Source organism: Solanum pennellii, chromosome 9 (genome assembly GCF_001406875.1).
Source record: "Solanum pennellii chromosome 9, SPENNV200".
Classification (NCBI taxonomy): domain Eukaryota; kingdom Viridiplantae; phylum Streptophyta; class Magnoliopsida; order Solanales; family Solanaceae; genus Solanum; species Solanum pennellii.
The window spans coordinates 80330311-80348940 of NC_028645.1; the positions used below are offsets into that span (position 1 = coordinate 80330311).

The 18630-nt window shown below is 35.0% G+C and overlaps 3 protein-coding genes across 4 annotated transcripts; all 3 read right to left on the reverse strand.

Moving 5' to 3' along the window:
* Nucleotides 1-1016: 1016 nt before the first annotated feature.
* On the reverse strand, nucleotides 1017-6557 carry LOC107031387 (U-box domain-containing protein 43-like). Of its 2 annotated transcripts, none has more exons than XM_015232735.2 (4): nucleotides 6224-6557; nucleotides 4150-5561; nucleotides 2951-3269; nucleotides 1017-2773 (listed from the first exon to the last, which is right to left on the reverse strand). In XM_015232735.2, exons 2-4 carry the CDS (start codon nucleotides 5377-5379, stop codon nucleotides 1275-1277), a joined length of 3048 nt encoding a protein of 1015 aa, XP_015088221.1. In that variant the 5' UTR covers nucleotides 5380-5561; nucleotides 6224-6557; the 3' UTR covers nucleotides 1017-1274. The 2 variants fall into 2 exon arrangements, with proteins under 2 accessions (XP_015088221.1, XP_027775266.1); XM_027919465.1 differs by lacking the exon at nucleotides 6224-6557 and adding an exon at nucleotides 6050-6191.
* Nucleotides 6558-6946: 389 nt separating this feature from the next.
* LOC107031649 lies at nucleotides 6947-10901 on the reverse strand. The gene is made up of 2 exons (XM_015233089.2): nucleotides 10612-10901; nucleotides 6947-7465 (listed from the first exon to the last, which is right to left on the reverse strand). Exons 1-2 carry the CDS (start codon nucleotides 10738-10740, stop codon nucleotides 7349-7351), a joined length of 246 nt encoding a protein of 81 aa, XP_015088575.1. The 5' UTR covers nucleotides 10741-10901; the 3' UTR covers nucleotides 6947-7348.
* A 778-nt stretch (nucleotides 10902-11679) lies between these two features.
* Nucleotides 11680-15539, reverse strand: LOC107031403 (probable nucleolar protein 5-2). Its single transcript, XM_015232753.1, has 9 exons — nucleotides 15408-15539; nucleotides 15234-15323; nucleotides 15102-15143; nucleotides 14769-14948; nucleotides 14509-14673; nucleotides 13270-13470; nucleotides 12548-13045; nucleotides 12328-12456; nucleotides 11680-12256 (listed from the first exon to the last, which is right to left on the reverse strand). The coding sequence occupies exons 2-9, from the start codon at nucleotides 15309-15311 to the stop codon at nucleotides 11900-11902; spliced, it is 1650 nt and encodes a 549-aa protein (XP_015088239.1). The 5' UTR covers nucleotides 15312-15323; nucleotides 15408-15539; the 3' UTR covers nucleotides 11680-11899.
* Nucleotides 15540-18630: the final 3091 nt, after the last annotated feature.

Genomic DNA, 18630 nt, shown 5'->3' on the forward strand with positions numbered 1-18630 from the left:
CCATTTTGTAACGGCAGGGGTATATGTAAGTCGTTTGTATAACGGTAAGGGCATATGTGAGCCACTTTTATAACGAGGGGTATATCAGCTCCAAATGACAAAGTTGAGGGGTATATCAGACCCTTTTCCCTAGATTTAATGAAGTCATATCTGCCTATCTGTCCCTTAATGTGGCAAACCATTACATTGTGTTCATATTCAACTCTAGAAATAAATGAGAATCTATAGTTTCAGCCAAAATATGGTTACATTTTGTTATCCTAAAAACTACTTAGGTGTAGGTTTTCTAGATCTCACAAACTATTTTCTTCCACTCTAATATTGACATGTTCTATTTATTCAAAAATTGGAAGGAAAATAAATAAATAAAAGAGGGGGAAAAAAAGAATACATTAATAATTAAAATAAGTCATCTATTGATTGTGATATTAACATGTGTTAGCCTAAGCTTTCGTTATCGTATCTAGAAACAATCAATCATCCACTTTGAATAACTTTTTTTTTTACGGTCGAGGATCTATCAGAACCATTTACTGTACCTTATAAAGAGAGTAAGGTACGTATATATCTTACTCTTTTTAGACATTACTTATGAAACTACACCGAATAAGTAGTCGTGAATAGTCAATTATCCAAAACTGATTTACTATTAAAAGAACCACCTAAAATTGACCGAAAAAATCAAGAGACCTTCAAAAGGTCTAATTTGTTTTTGTTTTGAAAAAATAAATAAATGGTTTTTTAGGTCGATTTTTCACCAATATATATATATTATAAAAAAAAGATTAAAAAAGTGTTTATTACAATTTGTATCACTGTAAAGTGACATGCAACAATTCAACGTAGACCATTATTGTGAATACATTAATAACATAATTGATTTACAACTCATTGTGGAAGAAACTTGTTCAAATTGACAAGTTAATTGCCCCCACAAAATTATAATGATTGAGATTGTGTAGACAGGTACTTGTTTCCTAATAACCATTGTTTCTCTTACTTTTTACTCAATGGCGTATTCAGAATTTTTTGTTATATACTTCATTGGCATATACATGAATTTTCGTAAGCGATATCAAGGTATATATAATGTTGTGCATAGACTTCTAAACAGAACAAATTATGTTATAATGAAGACCAACATAATACAACACAAGAACATAGTAACATATCATGAAATTTCACTAAAACACATTAGGCCTTTAAAAGCAACACCAGAAAAGTGTGGCCTTTAGGTCAAAGGCCATACTTTTCGACTTTAGACAACGCTTTTCTTAACCGGATATACCTGCAATGAGAGATCTGGATGATCTAGGTTGACGTTCGATAAGTAACAAGACTCTAGCAGCTTTCCTTTGGAGATGTCCATCTTCATGAATTCTACCTCCTGTTAAACGCGCGAGATGTAACTTAGCTGTTAGTCCATAAAGATCCACCATTTCCCTTGACATAAACACTTTTTCCAGGACCCCTAAAGCTTCACCCTTTAAAGATTCTGATCCCCAGTTTAGAACTTCTATGATTGGTGATATTGCATCCTCCTTGTGGAGCACATTGGCTCCTCTATGAGCCGATTCTTCGCAAACCAGAGTTGAGAGTGTTTGAATCGCCTCATAAGATGTGGCATGTATCTTTTCTTTTAACAGTTTAACCAAATCAGGCAATGCATTTACCTCCAATAGACAGAACGTCTTGCTCACGCTGCAGGAACCTCCGTGGGCAGGACAGATAGGAGCACGTGCTCGTCCAATACAGAAACAAGAAGCTTTCCTGGATAATGCGCTGAGTTCATGACTACGCATTGATAGATCCGTTAATAGTGCAGCTGCTCTTGCTTGTGCAGTTATTGAATCAGCTTTGAGAAAGTTTACCAGTATAGGATATGCTCCAAGCTCAACCACGTTGCGTTGAGACTCCAGATTTGTTGGATCTGTGAACCTGAAGAAGGCACTAAGAGCATTTTCCTTAGCTTCCATGGTTCCGGACTTCAAGATGTTAATGATTGCCTTTAGGCCACCTAGTTCTATGAGTTTCTCTCTGAGTGAAGTTTCCGATTTAGGAAGGTTGGCTAGTAAACCGGCTGCAGCCATCTGTACATCACCTTTGCTATCATTTTCAAGAAAACCAACTAAAGCTTCCAATCTTCTTGGCTTAAGAAGATACTCAACGACACCCTCGGGCTCGTGTTGTGAGAAGAGGAAAAGTAGATTGATTGCTGCTTCTCGTATTTCCTGGTTCGGATCATCAAGAAGGGGAAGGACAGCTGAAACACCACCAGCAGAGAGAACTGCTGATTTGACAAGTCCAGCTTGAGATTGACAGATTCCTAATAGTGCACGCAAAGCATGCCTACGAACAATGTCCGAGGAGAATGTAAAATTCTGTTGAAAAGCCAGCAAGTACGCGATTACAGGCTCTAGTACAAGTTGGTTTCCAGTTTCATCAATCAAGAACTTAACTCCATCACCATTGCCCGAAAGATTAGCTAGAACTTCACAGCACTTAGCGATGATAATTGAACGTACATGGGATGAAATCATTAGCTTTAAAACGATAGCAACCCCTCCAGCTGCAGCTATAAGCATCTTATTGTCATAAAAGCTTGATAGCTTCACAAGTGCAGATAATGAAAGTTCTTTTGATTCAATATTTCCAGATGTCATCTCAAGCAGAGGAAGAATAACCCCTTTCTCCCCGAGAAGCTTCATATCTTCATCCCTGATTTCCAAACCGAGAATTGCTCTAACAATTGACATTCTTGAAGATGCTGATCCTGAAGATAATTGAACGATATAACTAAACGTAAAACTCCAAAAAAAAAATGTATATGCTCTAACTAGGCTGATACATGAATCCAATAGAGAAGACTACGCTGATATTAAGATTATTATCTATATCCCCATGTGCAACTGTAACATATATCATACAAGAGTGTTGCAGCTATGCTTACCATGGTGTAACGTATTGATAAGTGGTCCATACCATCCCTCTCGAGCAGCCTTAACAATGTTCTCCTCTTCTTCATCACAAAGCTTAGCCAGGATTTCTTCTGCTTTTTCAGCTGATGGACTGGCCTGATTTTTGAGAAAAGAGACGAGAAGCGAGATTGAATTGGACTGCTGAGAAAGCTTCTGGCAATAAGGCAAGTTCCAACTAGACTGATCGTGGAGAACCTCGTATATCAGCTCAATTGCAGCGGTTGAAGTGGCATAGTTTTTTCCGAAGCATGCTACAACATTCTCAAACCCCTGGTTCTCAACAAATATGTCCTATAAATTATATGGAATAACAGTTTAATTAGGAATAAAGCTTTGGACTTCGCATGTTTAAAAGCAAGACTTGGATGTATATTTGCTCATACATCCTGATCCTAGCCCCTGGCTTAAGGAACACCAAGGGAAATTCAGGAGAACTAGAAAAGACATCTTTTTCTGTGTTTAAAAAAGGAACCCCAAAAGCTAATTCACGAGAGCAGGATTATAACAAATGGACCGTGATTCCGTAGACTATATGACATGGGGATCAAACACGGACAGACCTGGTTCTAAAACCATCATGAGAAATGGACCGAGGGCCTAACTCAATCCGGAAAGATAGCTCAAGAGGTGAGGAATGAGGATTGCGTGAGACCATATAATGAGTCTAATTTTCCTTTCCACAGCCGATGTGGATGCAACGCTCTGATTTGGACAAGTGACCTCAAAGACTAGAACTACATTGACAAAAGCAAAATCTAACGATAAATAAGACCTATATTATTAAGTCAATAACATTGTTAACTCAGGTAGCCCTTATCTGGTGTCCTATACTTAGAAACAACTAAGCATGGAAAAGTAGGACAAACATACGTTAGTAACAACAAGCAACAAGCAAACCACAGCACAATGCATAACCTAATTAATAGTTCTAGAGTGCAAACAATTAAAAGAGAAATTAAACGAAAATCTTACTGTTCATTTTTTTCAGACGAAATACTAAAGTCCTGCATGAAACATATATGTAATATGGCTATACGGAACAAAAGTAAAAGGACATAGTATTCTAGGTGAAAGCAGAATTACATGAATGGATAAGTTAAGGAATTAGCAATTTCTGAGAGTTTGCTTACTTTCACATTTTCTTTTTTAATATTTAAAGAAATTCACTCACCTTGTTTCTAGCATGCCCATCTACGACGTCCTTCAATGTAATCATCACTTTATCTAGCAGATATCTGCTATGCAACATGCCAAGCTTGGAGATGACAATTTCAGTTAGTCCCCCGATTGTCACCCATTCTTTATTTATCGAATTTGCTTTCATTAGTTCTTGCATTTGTGCAAGAGCCTCCTCGATTGATGCATCTACTCCAGAAAGAAATTTCCCCTTGCAAGCCCTGATTATGATGCAATAGTTGAGCTCTTTCCACTCTTGGATTAATTGCCTCAATTGGAGGTTTGGCCTGAACGACAAATCCTGCAGCTCTTCACCTGTTTCCGGATCAGTTTTCTCCCCCGAGTCAAACCAAGCTTGGATAGAAGCTCTCTCACAGGCAGTACCGGTACATAGGCTTACAGGATCTACCATTATAATTCCTGTTATACAACAAATAAAAGCTTTAAATGGTTGAATGTATTCTTCTCTAGGATCATATCCCTCTATAATGCTAACTCTCTCGAAATATTGGCTTTTGACTTCCTCATAATTTCTTGCAGCATCGGCTCGTGAGAGCAGCTCAATGACTTGATTCAAAAACAAGACTTCAGCTCTCTCTTTCCGGTAAGCAGCTTCTTCTTTCTCTTTTTTGAAATTATCTAGCTCTTTCGTTATCTCTGCTGGCTCCACTGGCACCCCAGCAGCCCTTGCTATTTCTTTAAGAATATTGTTAGCAAATTCTTGGTCATGTATCTGATCCGATAGACCTTGGTTTAACTTGTTAACAATTTGGAGACGCGACTGAGATGCCTCAAAGTTAGCTCTTTGCATTTCATTCTGCAGCCTAGTTACCTCTTCTGAAATCCCTGACAAGACTTCCATGTTGACTAGGGATAACGCGGCCAGGGATTTACCTATATCCCTAGTGACTTCCTGTACCTCCTTAACAATGCTCCTACATTTGACCAGCAAGTAGAAACGGGCTCGGTTCTTATACTTCTCAACCAAGTCATTAGCCTTCTGCAAGTCAGCTTCAATGGATTCCAAAGCTTGCCTTGCAGCCGGGGAATCGTTTAACTTCTGCAGCTGCAATTCTTTCAAGACGGGCTCAAGGTCCGAAAGATAGTTCCCAAGAACCTTAAAACTCTCCTTCTCGAATACTACATCATTCGCAGCTTGAGCGGTCTTTATTACTTGACTACTAATCACAGCCAAAATAGTCCCAATCGGAACTAATTCCGCCATTATGATACAACTATCAAATTCAAATGGCACTTGTTCTCCTGACTTGATCACTAAATCTATGAAATCTAAGCAAGTTCTTCTGCATTCAACATACTGTCTCTACTCCAACAATCTACTCACTAATCACTATTTCAGATTTTCGACAAATTAAGCAGCTTTACCGAAGATGAAAATCTGAGATTCTACATAAACCAACAAAGTAGTGTAAACATTCCTCATGAAAGTTTGGTACTTGCATATAAATAAACAAGAGAAAAAGAAGCTAAAAGTGCTAATCTTTTCACAAATGTGTAAGTTCAATTCTACCTAAAAAAAAATTATTTTTTATTCTTTCAAGAAGAGCTAAGTGATTGCAAATTATACACTTTGAAGATGATTAATAAGCTTTCAATCAAAGGAAATGAAACAAAATTATAACAACTGTATGAAAAAAGGATAGAAATATTCCGACAACCTATGTTGCTCCGACTCTTCAAATATACCAACACATATATGTCGGATCCTCAAAAAGCTATCTTTTTTTAAGAGGATTCGATATGTGTGCACAACATTTTTGGAGGGTCCGAGTAACATAACTAACAACTACGTCACTACTAAGGCTGGCTCTTTCATAACTTCAAGAATTATGAACTCAAGCAAGTAAATACAAAAAAAAACAGAGAAAATGCACCTTTTTTTAATATTTGAAAGCAAGATTGAAGAACCCCATTACTGATTGAGGTATAAACTTCACAAGAAACTTATTACTTTGAGTATTAAAAGATTTCACAAATCAATTTATCCCAAAAAATCTTAAAATTTCAGTGCAGAAAAGGAAAAAAAAAAGGAAAAAACAAGAAGTTACCTGTTTTTTCTGCTACTCTAAGCTTCAAGGAAATTCTTATGATGACTAGAATTTTCATTAGTTAAGAAAAGACTCATTATTTTTAATTATATTAGGAAGACCCATTGACTCATGCAAGTCAATGGATACCAAGAAAATAACACAACAAATTAAAATTCTTCATCTCATTTTCTTGGAAGAAGCATGACATAATATATTGGAAGCTTTTAAAATTCACTATTGACTGAAGTTCAAATTCCGGCAAAATAAAAAAAATCTGAATGTTTTCTTTGTATTTGCTTTAAGTCTTGGTAGAATATTGCACCAGCCAACACGAACACCATCGTCATTTTAAAAAAAATAATTCGATAAATTATAAAGAGGTTATTTTCGATAGATTATGATTATACAATTCTATAAATTATTTTTTTTCAAAAAAAAAAAGAAGAAAAAAGAGACTTTAATGGGATGTGTGGAACCCATGCATCAAATGCAGATAAACAGATGTAGACTTCCTTTTAATTATGTCCAGTCAATATTAAAGAAGGGCCTTTGCCCCTAAGACATACGCTGAGCACAGTAGCGGAGTCAAAATATTCACTAAGAAGAGATTTTCTAATCGAACAACTCGAATCCCAAATCCCTGATTAAAGCAAAGGGATCGCAGTCCTGGTTGCATTTTTAGTATCATGTAAACTAGTGAAACATTAGATGAATGTGTCTTCTCCATACAAACATTTCACATTCATAATCTGAAATATTTTCGAGCAAACGATTGAAGATGGTTCACATTAGTAATGATGCTGTGTTACAAATTGAAATGTTAAAATGCTTGAACTTGTAATCAAAGAAAAAAAGGGGACAGAAACACCTTCTTTGTGAAGAAACGGAGTGTTCCAACTTCTGTTTGACTGTTACAAGTATGTTAAAAGGAAAGATAAATCAAACACAGCTATGGCAGTGTACAATCAATGGCTTTGCTACACAGTTTTATTGGCAACGAACTCACTTATTGGTGAACACTAATAATAGCACATCCATCTCTTCGCGGAACAGAAAGGAATCAGGATTTTCCTTTGTGCAAGCATTACTAACGGACCTACAAATACTTCTACCCCTCTTCATTTTGTGGGTTGCACGTCTTCCTCAGCTCTGCATTGCTTGGTCCCTCTCTCTCTTACGACCTATTTCTTTTGCAATCTCTCTCAGTTCCTCGGGCGATTGGGGCCTTACAGTTTCTGTAGGATAAACTACATATTCACGCTTCACAAGCAAAAAAAACATGGAAGTTATAAGCCAAAGATATATATTGAAACTGTGTTGCAAAGAGTTACAACACCAATCGTGGTATAAATTCATTTAGATATATAATATGATTTGGAGATGATCGTTGTTACAGCATCTGCTCACTGAAGAGCCAATTCCAACTGAGGTAGCTTCATGCTAAATCTACATCATGCTGATAGAATAGAGCACAGAAATTGAAATGGACTTGAAGGCAATCAGAAAAAATGCAGAAAAATGAATACTAAAGCCCAGAATGAAAAGCATAAGCCTTCTCTTGTGATAAAACACATCCACCAAATTATCATCTTCTTTGTTTTTTGGGGATGGGGGTTTGGGGGGTGGGAGGAGTCATATCAATTAAATTCAAAATGTTTTTGATATTTAACTGACACCATAACCCTGATGGCATCTGAACTATCTCCATCGTCCAACGTAACTAGTCAAGCTCACAAGAATAGCGTTGCTAGTAAAACATAATTAGGTCTCTTATGACCATACGTTTCCTATTTAACTCCTTTTTTTTCCCTTCAAATATAATGCTCAGAGAAATTTCTTTTATCAGCTCCTAAATTTTCAGTTGCGGTAACTATGATTAAAATAAGCAGGAAGCTAATAGAATGTGGAAAGGGTCAGTGAATTTCTTAAAACTATCTATTTAAGGAATGCATTGTAATCAATCCAGAATATAGGAGTTATAATAGGTATTTCAACATTACCTTTCAAAAAAAGTTAGGTCTTTGTCAGTTCAGGAATTCATTATTAGTTAAGCAATTTTCCTATTTACTTCAGCGGCTTACCAAAGGTTTTCCAAGTGTATATACAACTCATGATAAGCTTAGAATGAGAGACCAGAGTGAGAGAGAAACAGAGAGTGACAAACTTTGAAAGTCAATTTGGCAGCAATCGTCAAAAGCAAATGCAGAGAAGAATTGATCTGAAATGAAGCACTTCGTCTATCAACAAAAGGTGGTTGTTCTGTTGTACTTCTATAGAAGCCATTGCAATCTCCAAACATTGTCCAATGCGGGACCAAAACCACCAAAGCAGTGGAAACTATTTGGCTCACGTGACTTGGGAGTTACATGGGCTTATAATAACTATTAACTTCAAAGAGAACACAAATGAAACCTGAAAAATAAGCTATTGATGGAAGCTTAAAAATATTTGTGATTACACCCTGAAGAACGCACCTACATAAAGTTTCAGATAACTTTGCCAACCTAAAAAGAAAATGCAAAATGTTTGTGAATGCATCATCAGTTTGAAATAAAACATTCGGAGATTTGGAAGCACCGAAGATGAGCTGCATCATCAGTATGACACCAGAAACAACTGAATGCATCTTACTACAACTTAGACATATTAGAATATATTTTCAGTGAGGTAAACTGTACAACAAAGAAATAGCTGGTCTAAACACATAGATGATCCAACTATACTACCTACCAAAAAGTAGAAGACATATCTTACTAAGTATGAACAAATGATCATCTTTAAGCCTCACAATATCCAGGCATCTTTTAACATCTTGCAACCATTGACACTTCACCATTCAAAGTACATACTTGGCCTGCACTTATCACATTTGAGGATCACTCAAGTTGCGCACTTAATATTCATAGCCAAGCTACACTTCTAGTGGCTGGCCTTTTTAGAGGTGTAAATGGTTAAAGAAAAGATTGGGAAGGTAAAATAATTCATTTCAGTTAAATAAAATGACCAGGCTGACTATTTCCTGTGTATTCCTTCCTTCGATTTAACCAACAAACACCTAAAGAAACACATTCAAGTAAAATTTTACCGCCCAGAATCTCAGACATGCATTTCACGTGTCAAACAGTACAGAGACCATAATACATGTGGAAGTATTTTAACGAGTCTACGAATCTTCCAAGAACATGAGAGTCTATCCAAATCCAAAAACGAAAGCAAGATCTAAGAAGTAGCTATATCCATAGAATCTATGTCAAAATGGCCAATCATCTGTGGAGCAACAACTCTCTCTTTTTCACACTTCTGCTCAACTTCTTTGCTATCTTATTGCTATTTTAATTTCGGCGGCATGCAACACCTTCTCCTCTTTGTCGCTCATTCACCCTCTCTTATGCTCCCTCCATACCATTTTATATGATGCTGTTTAGTTGGCATGTAGTTCAAGAAAGAACGAAAAACTTTTGAAACTTGTGGTTTAAAACAAGTCATAGATACTTGTTTGCCTATACATAGGTAAAATAAAAAGGTTGAACTTAAACTATTTCTAAATATAGAACGGTATCGTTCTTTTTGGGATAGACTAAGATATCACACTTTCCGCAACAAACTAAAAGGGAAAGTGCATTACATAAATTGCGACATCAGAAGTATATTTCTTCCTAGTCTCTTTCAGAGTTTCTTCATTGCTTAGTTCTGCATTATACACTCTAGTGCAAGGCCCGTATCTGAATGCCAGCACTAGCTTAGTGCTTGGCTATTCTAAATGCACAAAATACATATTTTACCTATCAAAAAGAGGTTCTGCATTATACACTCTTCAATCCAGGATCTACATCCATTCTCAACGATTAGTTCAAGCTTGTTGTCTAGCATATGTAAAATTACTAAATACAGATCACACAAAACATTCCAATTTACATAATCTTCTTCAATTGTTATGAAAGATCATAGTGTTCACCTCATTTGACTTAACTAATACATCAAGACTTTACCTTTCAAACTCCCCAACCCCACCTCCCAATTCCTTCAATTAAAAAAACCCTAGACAGCAGAAACACCTATTTCAAGCGATTCCCATTTCCCTCTCTGATTATATTCAATCAATCAGCTAAGGCTCAATGTCAAACTAGTTATCAATCCATTATACAAATCATATGTATCTATTCCCCACTATTTGAGACCATTTCATTCAAAAAGGTAAAAGGGATTGCATTTTTAAGCCTCTATAAACACCACCTCCAACAATTACTCAGTTTTTACAAATCAGCAACACAATCAAACTAGACATGTAAAAAGGGTTTGACTCGAGCTGAAACATAAACCCCAAGAAAACTGGAAACCCAGAAAAATTAAAGCATAAAGAACGCAAATTTACCATAAATAGAGAAAAAAGAGAGGAGAAAATTTACATGTCCCATGACTTTCTGAAGATTTTTGTTGTTGTTGGCGAATATGTACATGAGACCAATTGGAACTGATACGTATACTGCGAACTTTACTATCTCTAATACACCCTTTGAAGTTCCAATAGACGACATCGTCTTCTTCTTCTTCCTGCTCAAATGAAAATCTGCTAAGCTTTAATTTTGATTTTCGATTTGCAGAGACGAACGAGAGGATGAGAATTCAGATGCGTGGAGCGTTGAGCTTTAATAGTAAAAATGGCACCGTATGGAGACCAAAATCCAAATTGGGCAAAAACATAAATTAGCATCTAACCAGAGGAAAATTTCACAAATAGCCACTAAAAATACCTTAATTAAGTTTCATAGATATATAGTATTACAATTTATAGCTACATGTTATAAAAATGAGAGAGACAAGCTAGAGTGAGAGGCGACCGACAAAAGAGTAGAGAGAAATAAATTGTATTTGTATATATATATCTGTCAGACAATTATATATATGTAACTGATATATATATCTGGAGAGTGAAATTGAGAGAGGAAAGAGAGAGGCGAGCTAGAAAGGACAGAGAGTGGAGACAGTATATGTGTATCTGTTATATAATTGTATATGTATAAGAGTGGAAAGTGACGAGAGAGAGGAGAGAGGTGCACATAATTATAGCTAAAAAAAAGTTGCAAGAGGTAATTAACTCAAACTATATGGCTTTTCTCAAGAAGTGTTCGAAATTTTTTGTAACGACTTTATCTTTTCAATCAAACACTATATTGGAAAAACTATTAGTATTTCAATTTCTACAAATAAAATCATTGGGATAAAGAATGCTATGCTGTTGTAGCATGTCATTATGGTTAAAGATGTACTTTCTAGTTTGGTGTATGCAAACTACATTTTCAAAAAATGAAATGTTTGTCATGACCTATGTCCCCTCTTCAGTTTGATGGACCTTTCACATAACCAACACCTTAGAATGGCCATAGGATGCACAAGAATTTAGTCGTCGCTCCAATGCAAGAACAAAACACCAAATGAAAAAGAAAAAAGGCATAACAAGACCTCATGCAATCATGTGTGGCTTAAACATGTAAAATACCATATAGCAAATATTCCAAAGTAGCAATAACGCATCCATAGTAGGATTAAAAAGCATGGTGTTTAACTAACAGAATCCTAAGTTGCATTACAAAGCACTAAAATAACTTAACAACGACATCATTGTACAACTTAAAAACACGCCGCCCATGCCCAAAAACAAAATTGTTGATACTAAAAATGTCTCAGCTGGGACACTTATTCTTCAGCTTTCTTCTTCTTCTTCTTTTTATCTTTCTTCTTTTCCGTGGTTTCTGGTTCATCCTCATCGACATCAGCGTGTTTCCTCTTCTTTTTCTTACTTTGTTCGACTTCTACATTTTCCACTTCATTATCTGCATGTTTCTTCTTTTTCTTCTTCTCCTTCTTCCCAGTTTCTTCAGGCTCTGCGCCATCCTCCGCTTCAGCAGATTTCTTCTTCTTTTTCTTTTTCTTCTCTCCTTCAGTAACAGGGGATTCATCACCTGCTGCTTCCTCGGTTTGATCATCTATACTCATTTTCTTTTCCTCATTCTCAGTGTGTCCCATAACAGAATCAGCAGAAGGATTGTAAACCTACAGAAGGAGAAGTCAATACTGGAAGCAAACCAAGAAACTCTAGCATACAAGAAAAGACAGTCCCAAACCTTAGCTGGTGTTATCAACCCTCCTTTTTTGCGATCCTTGTCATAAACTTCAATCTTAGGTTTGCCCTTAGCAGACCCAGCTGATTTGCTCAACTCTTTGCCTTCTAAGGCTCTTAAGCGTGCCTCAAGCTAAAAAAAAGTCGCATATGATAATAATCAGACTACACAGGGATAAGAATGAAAAATATCATCCTAAGATAATAATTAGTACAATCGTTACCTTGGCACGATTCTCCAAACCCATGGAATTATCTTGGCTATCTGCAAGAGCATCGTATCGAATAGCCAATGCAGTTTTTGCAGCAAGAGATCTTGAAATTTTACCCTTGTGTTTTGGTGCTGCCTGTCCAATCAAAGATGCATGATATATAAGCCCATATTTTGGAGTTGCGTGTTTTGTCTTCAAAGCTCTGAAAAGAGCCTTTTCAGCACCAAGTATCTGAACTGTACTTCCAGGTTGCTTCGCGAGATTCATTAAGCTACCACCATGAGCAATAAGCCGAGCACCAACAAGTTCTCCAACAAGAGCTGTAAGATTTGGAGCAATGGTGTTCATCCTGCTCTTCAAATAATCATACAACTGAGCTCTGTACTCGGAGAATGAAAGAACTTGGGTGCATAAATCTTTAATATTCTCCAGATCAAGATCACTAACTTCAGTACCCATGGAGATCATCGATGCCTCTTTCAATGCAGTCTCAACCTCTTCTGGGAGTATCTGTAAAACATTATCATACAAAAAGTGTGAAATTTCGTCTTGTGTAATTAAGAATGAAGTGTGAATCTTGTATAAGCAAGATTGCTCATTGGACTACAATATATCAGAAAACTTCATTCCAACAAGCAAGCTAGCCAACATACAAATGAATACTACTGAATGAACAGTAGTCAACTTTTTTAGTACAACTCATTTGAAACATTTAAAAAGAAGCCACTCCTTACCTCAGAGAAATCCAACTTTGCAGCATTTGTACGGTCACCCATCAACTTCACAGCCTTGGCATAAAGAATGTTATCTTGTACAATCTTTGCGAGTTCCGGGAAATGCCAACCATACCATTCTCGGACCCTCATAGCATATGTATTTAGCTCTTTATCAAGATCATCCAACAAGCTAATGGCCTGTACAATCATTGTGTCCACCTGTAAAAGAAATAAACAGTCAATTGTACTGTTACATGTTTAATAAAAAGATAAATCAGTAAAAAATATAATTGGACAAATGACTGCTACCCAGAGACATATTTACATGTTTTCATCAAAATATCTATAAGTTATCAAGAGAACTTATAAGTTATCAAGAGAACTTCAAGAGGCAGAAAATCGTACGCTTGTAAAACATTCTTTTAACTGTTAGTTATAATAAATATACATTGCACAATAGCATAGCCCAAGCACTAGTCTTATCCACTACAAGCTAAACAGACTTTGTCAGGATTCCATGAATTACAGGAAACTACATAAACTCCATGGCAAGAAACTGTCAGATCTCAGGAAACCACATAAACAGAGTGTAACTACTCAAATTACATGTGAAGCATCAAAAGGGATACATATGCAATGAACATAAAAGTGGCTGCGCAAACAATGAGATTGCCAGCCTAAATGCTTCACCATCAGTATGCTTTAGTGCCAACAGTACTCCATACTTTTGTAAATTATACTCTTTAGACCTTCTGTTACAGTTAAAAATTAAACTTCAAAGCATCAGAATTGACTATTTCCAGGCTGAAATCAAATAATTGAGACTGTCTAAAATTCTAATAATGGCCATCAAGCATCATAAGAAATTGTATAGAACAATTTTGTCCAACAACAGATTACAATCTCAAATTATTTAAGATAAAGTAATACTAAAACTTTAGCAGAAAGGATACAAACTAGAACATACAAAATCAGAGTGTTCCATAGCAGTTGATTTTTTATAAGGTCACCGCCCAAAATCCCTTACCCAGGAGTTATGGTTAGTCCTTTTCCACTATGTTTCCTTGCTGGATTGAACCACCTAACCACATCGTTGAAGGTGGAGGATCCTTTCATTCGCTATATTTCCGTTTTATACACTACACTGACCTTTGTTTCTCTCCATGCAATCACTTATCCCAATATTTGTTATGAAAGAATATCCATAATGAAACCACATAGAACATGAAATAAATCAGTCAACGTATAGCAAATTACCTTGTCAGGACTAAACTTTAGCTTGTATCTTGAAAGACTGTGAGATAAACCCAAGCTCATTGGGGCCAAGTCTTGAGATGCAAGACCAGAAATGAGCTCAGTCAACTGACTTCTAACTCCTCTCATCAATTCCATGACAGAATTATTATGAACACAATCAATTTGCTGCAAACACATTCCACACCAACATCAGCCAAAAATAAATATTGAGAACCAAAACAAACAAAAAAATGAAGAACTGACATAAGAAGGAAGCAGACCAATTTCTCTTTAATTGCATTTCCTAGCTTTGAATCAGCAACCCCCAAGGTTTCACCATCACAGTGTGCTTTCAAGAACTTGCGCAGTCCTTTGCTGGGTTTGCTATCTATCAACAACGTAGCTGCTGACAGAGCTTCTGAGGTGTTTTCAAACTTGGAGAAAGCTTTTAGCTTCACGACCTGTTTTCATACCAACCAGTCAAGTAAATGAAGAATGTATGAAACATAAAGTTAGAAACTTTACAAGCACAATTTATCTCCAAATTTCAACATGCTACACCAAGATTTCTACCTCACGATCAACTCATTAAATGGTTTGCTCAAAAAAATTACCTTTCTAGCGGAATCAGTTGAGGAGAAGTCCTTCCACAAATCCTGCAACAAACACAAAAAAGAAAAACGATTCTATAAAACATGAAAACACAGAAGAAGGAGAAAAAGGGTAAGAGATGAATCCTATGATACCTCAACTTTGGAGAGCTTTCCCTCATCCAAAACTTTGAAAAGGGCAAAACCTGCCGGTGTTTCAAACAATACCAACATCTCCGGAAGAATCTGTTAACAAAGGGTTTAAGGTTTATCTTTAAGAAAAATCACTACGCAGAAGGAGTAATAAACGAACCATAAATCTAATGTTACCTTTTTCCGGCGCGCCGATTATGGAACTACGATGGATTTTCACCTCCACAAAACGGAACTCCGAGAGAGGAGAGAATTTGAAGGCGGAGGCTTATTTGGAATTAGGGTTTAGGGTTTACTGGAGTGTGTTATTTAAGTGAGGAAGAAAGAGAAAAGGGTTAGGGTATAAGCAATGTGGGCGGGTCAAAAACAATTTGGGTTGGGCTGATATTTATGAATTTTGGGTTGGGCTTATATTGGGCTGATTTAAAATAAAGGAACTTTGTAAAACAACTAAGACTAGAAACATAATTAGGTTGCTTAGTTACAGTTTATTTAATTACGATTCGTAGCTACATGTTAGAAAGAGGATAGAGGTGAGCGAGATTGAAAGAGGAAAAATAGAGGCAAGAAAAATATTTGAACATAGAGGAGAGAAACACAATATAGTTGTATGTCTAATTGATAATTGTTATCACAAATACAATTGTTTTGTATCAAAAAATTAACTACTAGATGGAGGCGAGAGACGAGCGGGATTGGGAGAGGAGGGAGAGAGAAGACCGATATGTGGGGATATAGAAGAGATATGAGAGATGAGAGATTTACAATTGATTTGTATATATGAACAATAATTGTATATCTGATCAATAAGGGTTGTGATGATGTGGTAAGTACTCCTTCATACTTAACCATAGTTTTTGGATTCGATTCTCCCTAGGTACGGAGTCATCTTTGTTAGGAAACGTTTTACCCCGCCCTTCTCTTATGGGACTTTCTGATGTGAATCCGAATTTAGTCAAGCTTCACCTGGTGGGAAAACAAAAAGAATTACATTTTCAAAGGCTATTATATTCGCTTTGTTGATGCAAATCAAGTGTATCAAGTATATTACAATTTGTATCATCGAATATAATTTTACTAACAATTACAATTGTTATGAATCATAATTCTTTCAAACTATAGTTGCGTATACCAAATACATATCACATATTTGTCTTCGTATGTAATTCTTCCATTTAGAATTCAGAAGTTGTGTCCAATATGAAATACAATTGTTACGTATATAATTCTTTCAAACTATAGTTGTGTATATAAATACATATCATGTGTTTGCCTTCTCATGTAATTCTTCCATTTAGAATTGAGAAGTTGGGTTCAATATGGAAGGAATTAAAGGAAATTACATAAGGTTAAATTTAGGTAGAATTTGTTATAGATACATCATATCCAATTGGACTCACATGTACTGTTTCGTCCGCCCGCCTCTCTTTCTTTATATTTGTATTTTAAAATGTATTTCTTATCCCAGATATACATATATAATGTGAATCGCATGTATTTGAAATGCATATACACTCTCGCTCGCTTCTCTTCTACCTCGCTCGCCTCGTTTCATATGATTTCAAAGTAAGAAATACATGCATTTTGGTGTACATGACTAAATTTTTTTATTAATTAGTGAAACAAGATGCAGTTTTTAAAATTGTAAAAAGAGTTAATAAATATAATACGAATGTTTGTGTAATTAAGTAATTTTCCGTAATCTTACCCCAACACCCCTAAAATGTAATTTTCTCTATATATTTAAGGTGGTAGGTACGATCATACTTAATTTCCAACTTGAATTGAAAATTTAGTTTAATAAACTATATCTTATACATTTGTGTACTAAGTCCACACTTGTATAGAAAGCAATATTAATAGTAAAGTATATTGGTACCTTATACTACTTATATGAAAAATTTGGATTCATCTTATCATCTCTAAATATCCAAAGAATTAATTGGTTGTTTGCTTTCACTTTGTCTTTTAGTACTAAGATAGGTTACTATGAGACTAATTAACATACATCTAGCACCTAATTATGTTTGTTACTTGTGAGGAAATAGATAATGAAAATGACATGAAAGAATGATTAGGATCTTTGATTATTTTTTTGTGGTGATAATCTATAGTCCCTTAATCAAAATAATAATATACTTAAGGCTTGGTGCTAAACCAATTGACTATTGTTTTCATTATGTTTGGATCATTGTTATCCATTGTATTGTTACTATACCTACAATGTTTGTTTTGATTGTTATTTATTGTACTGTATTGTTAAATTTTGTTGTTACGTAACAATGAAAATTCCTATTTTATGGAACAACCAATTTGGTGTGTTCCCGTTGTTACTTAATTTCTTTTTTCAATTATATCTTTACATAATATTTCAAAATACTATTTTACCCTTTACCTTAATTATTTAAATCTAGTCAAACCTCATACTTAGAATAATCAAGATTACTTTAGTAGATTTATAAATTACAATGCAGTACGATACAATCAAACCAAACAACTAAAATGTTATTAAACAACAACAAATAATATAATCTAGCCAACATTATATCTACCATGCAATACAGTACAATATAGTATAATACAATATAATATATTATGAAACATAGATAACAATGATCCAAACAACGTGTTAGTGTTATAGAAGGTTTAGACAACAAGTCATAATTATATTTAGCAGATATTTTACTTTATTTAAAAGAGTTGATTTTGACTAGCACTACTCTTTTTCTCTCCTTCATCTTAATTACTTTATTGTTTTTATAATAATGGATAATTGATTTGATTGTTAGAATTCTTATTTTTTTCTTTTCATGTAAGATACATGATTCATATTATCTTTGCTTTCTTATTTTTATTAACTAACCATGGATTTTCATGAGTTTGAGTTAAAGCATCAACTTTAATTTATGGTTCTTTGATGCAAAATATGAACTCATTTAGTTGTCTATAGAGTCAAATTTAGAATAACATACTTTCGTAACAATACTTACTATAACACATTATATCAATTTTGAATCATCGAATAATTTAATTAAAAGACCTTTCATTTAATAGGTCAAAACACCCTCTAATTCCTTGAAGATTTAGAGATTCACACACATAAAAAATTGTTGCCCTTTGAAATAACTTACCAATCATATAACGATATAAAGATAAAGGCCAATATAATATGTGAATGAAAAGTTATAATTATTTTACTTCTTCATATATATTGCATTTCTAAAATTTTGAAATTTATTACTGAATGCTTGACCAACAAATTTACTAAGTTTGCTTGTTTATTTTTTCAAATGGTGTCTGTTATCTGTCGCTTTGGATTTCGACTAATTCATATTTATACACTATAATTTGAGATCTCTTATTAAGAATGAATAAGTTCTTGCCATCTACAACATTATTT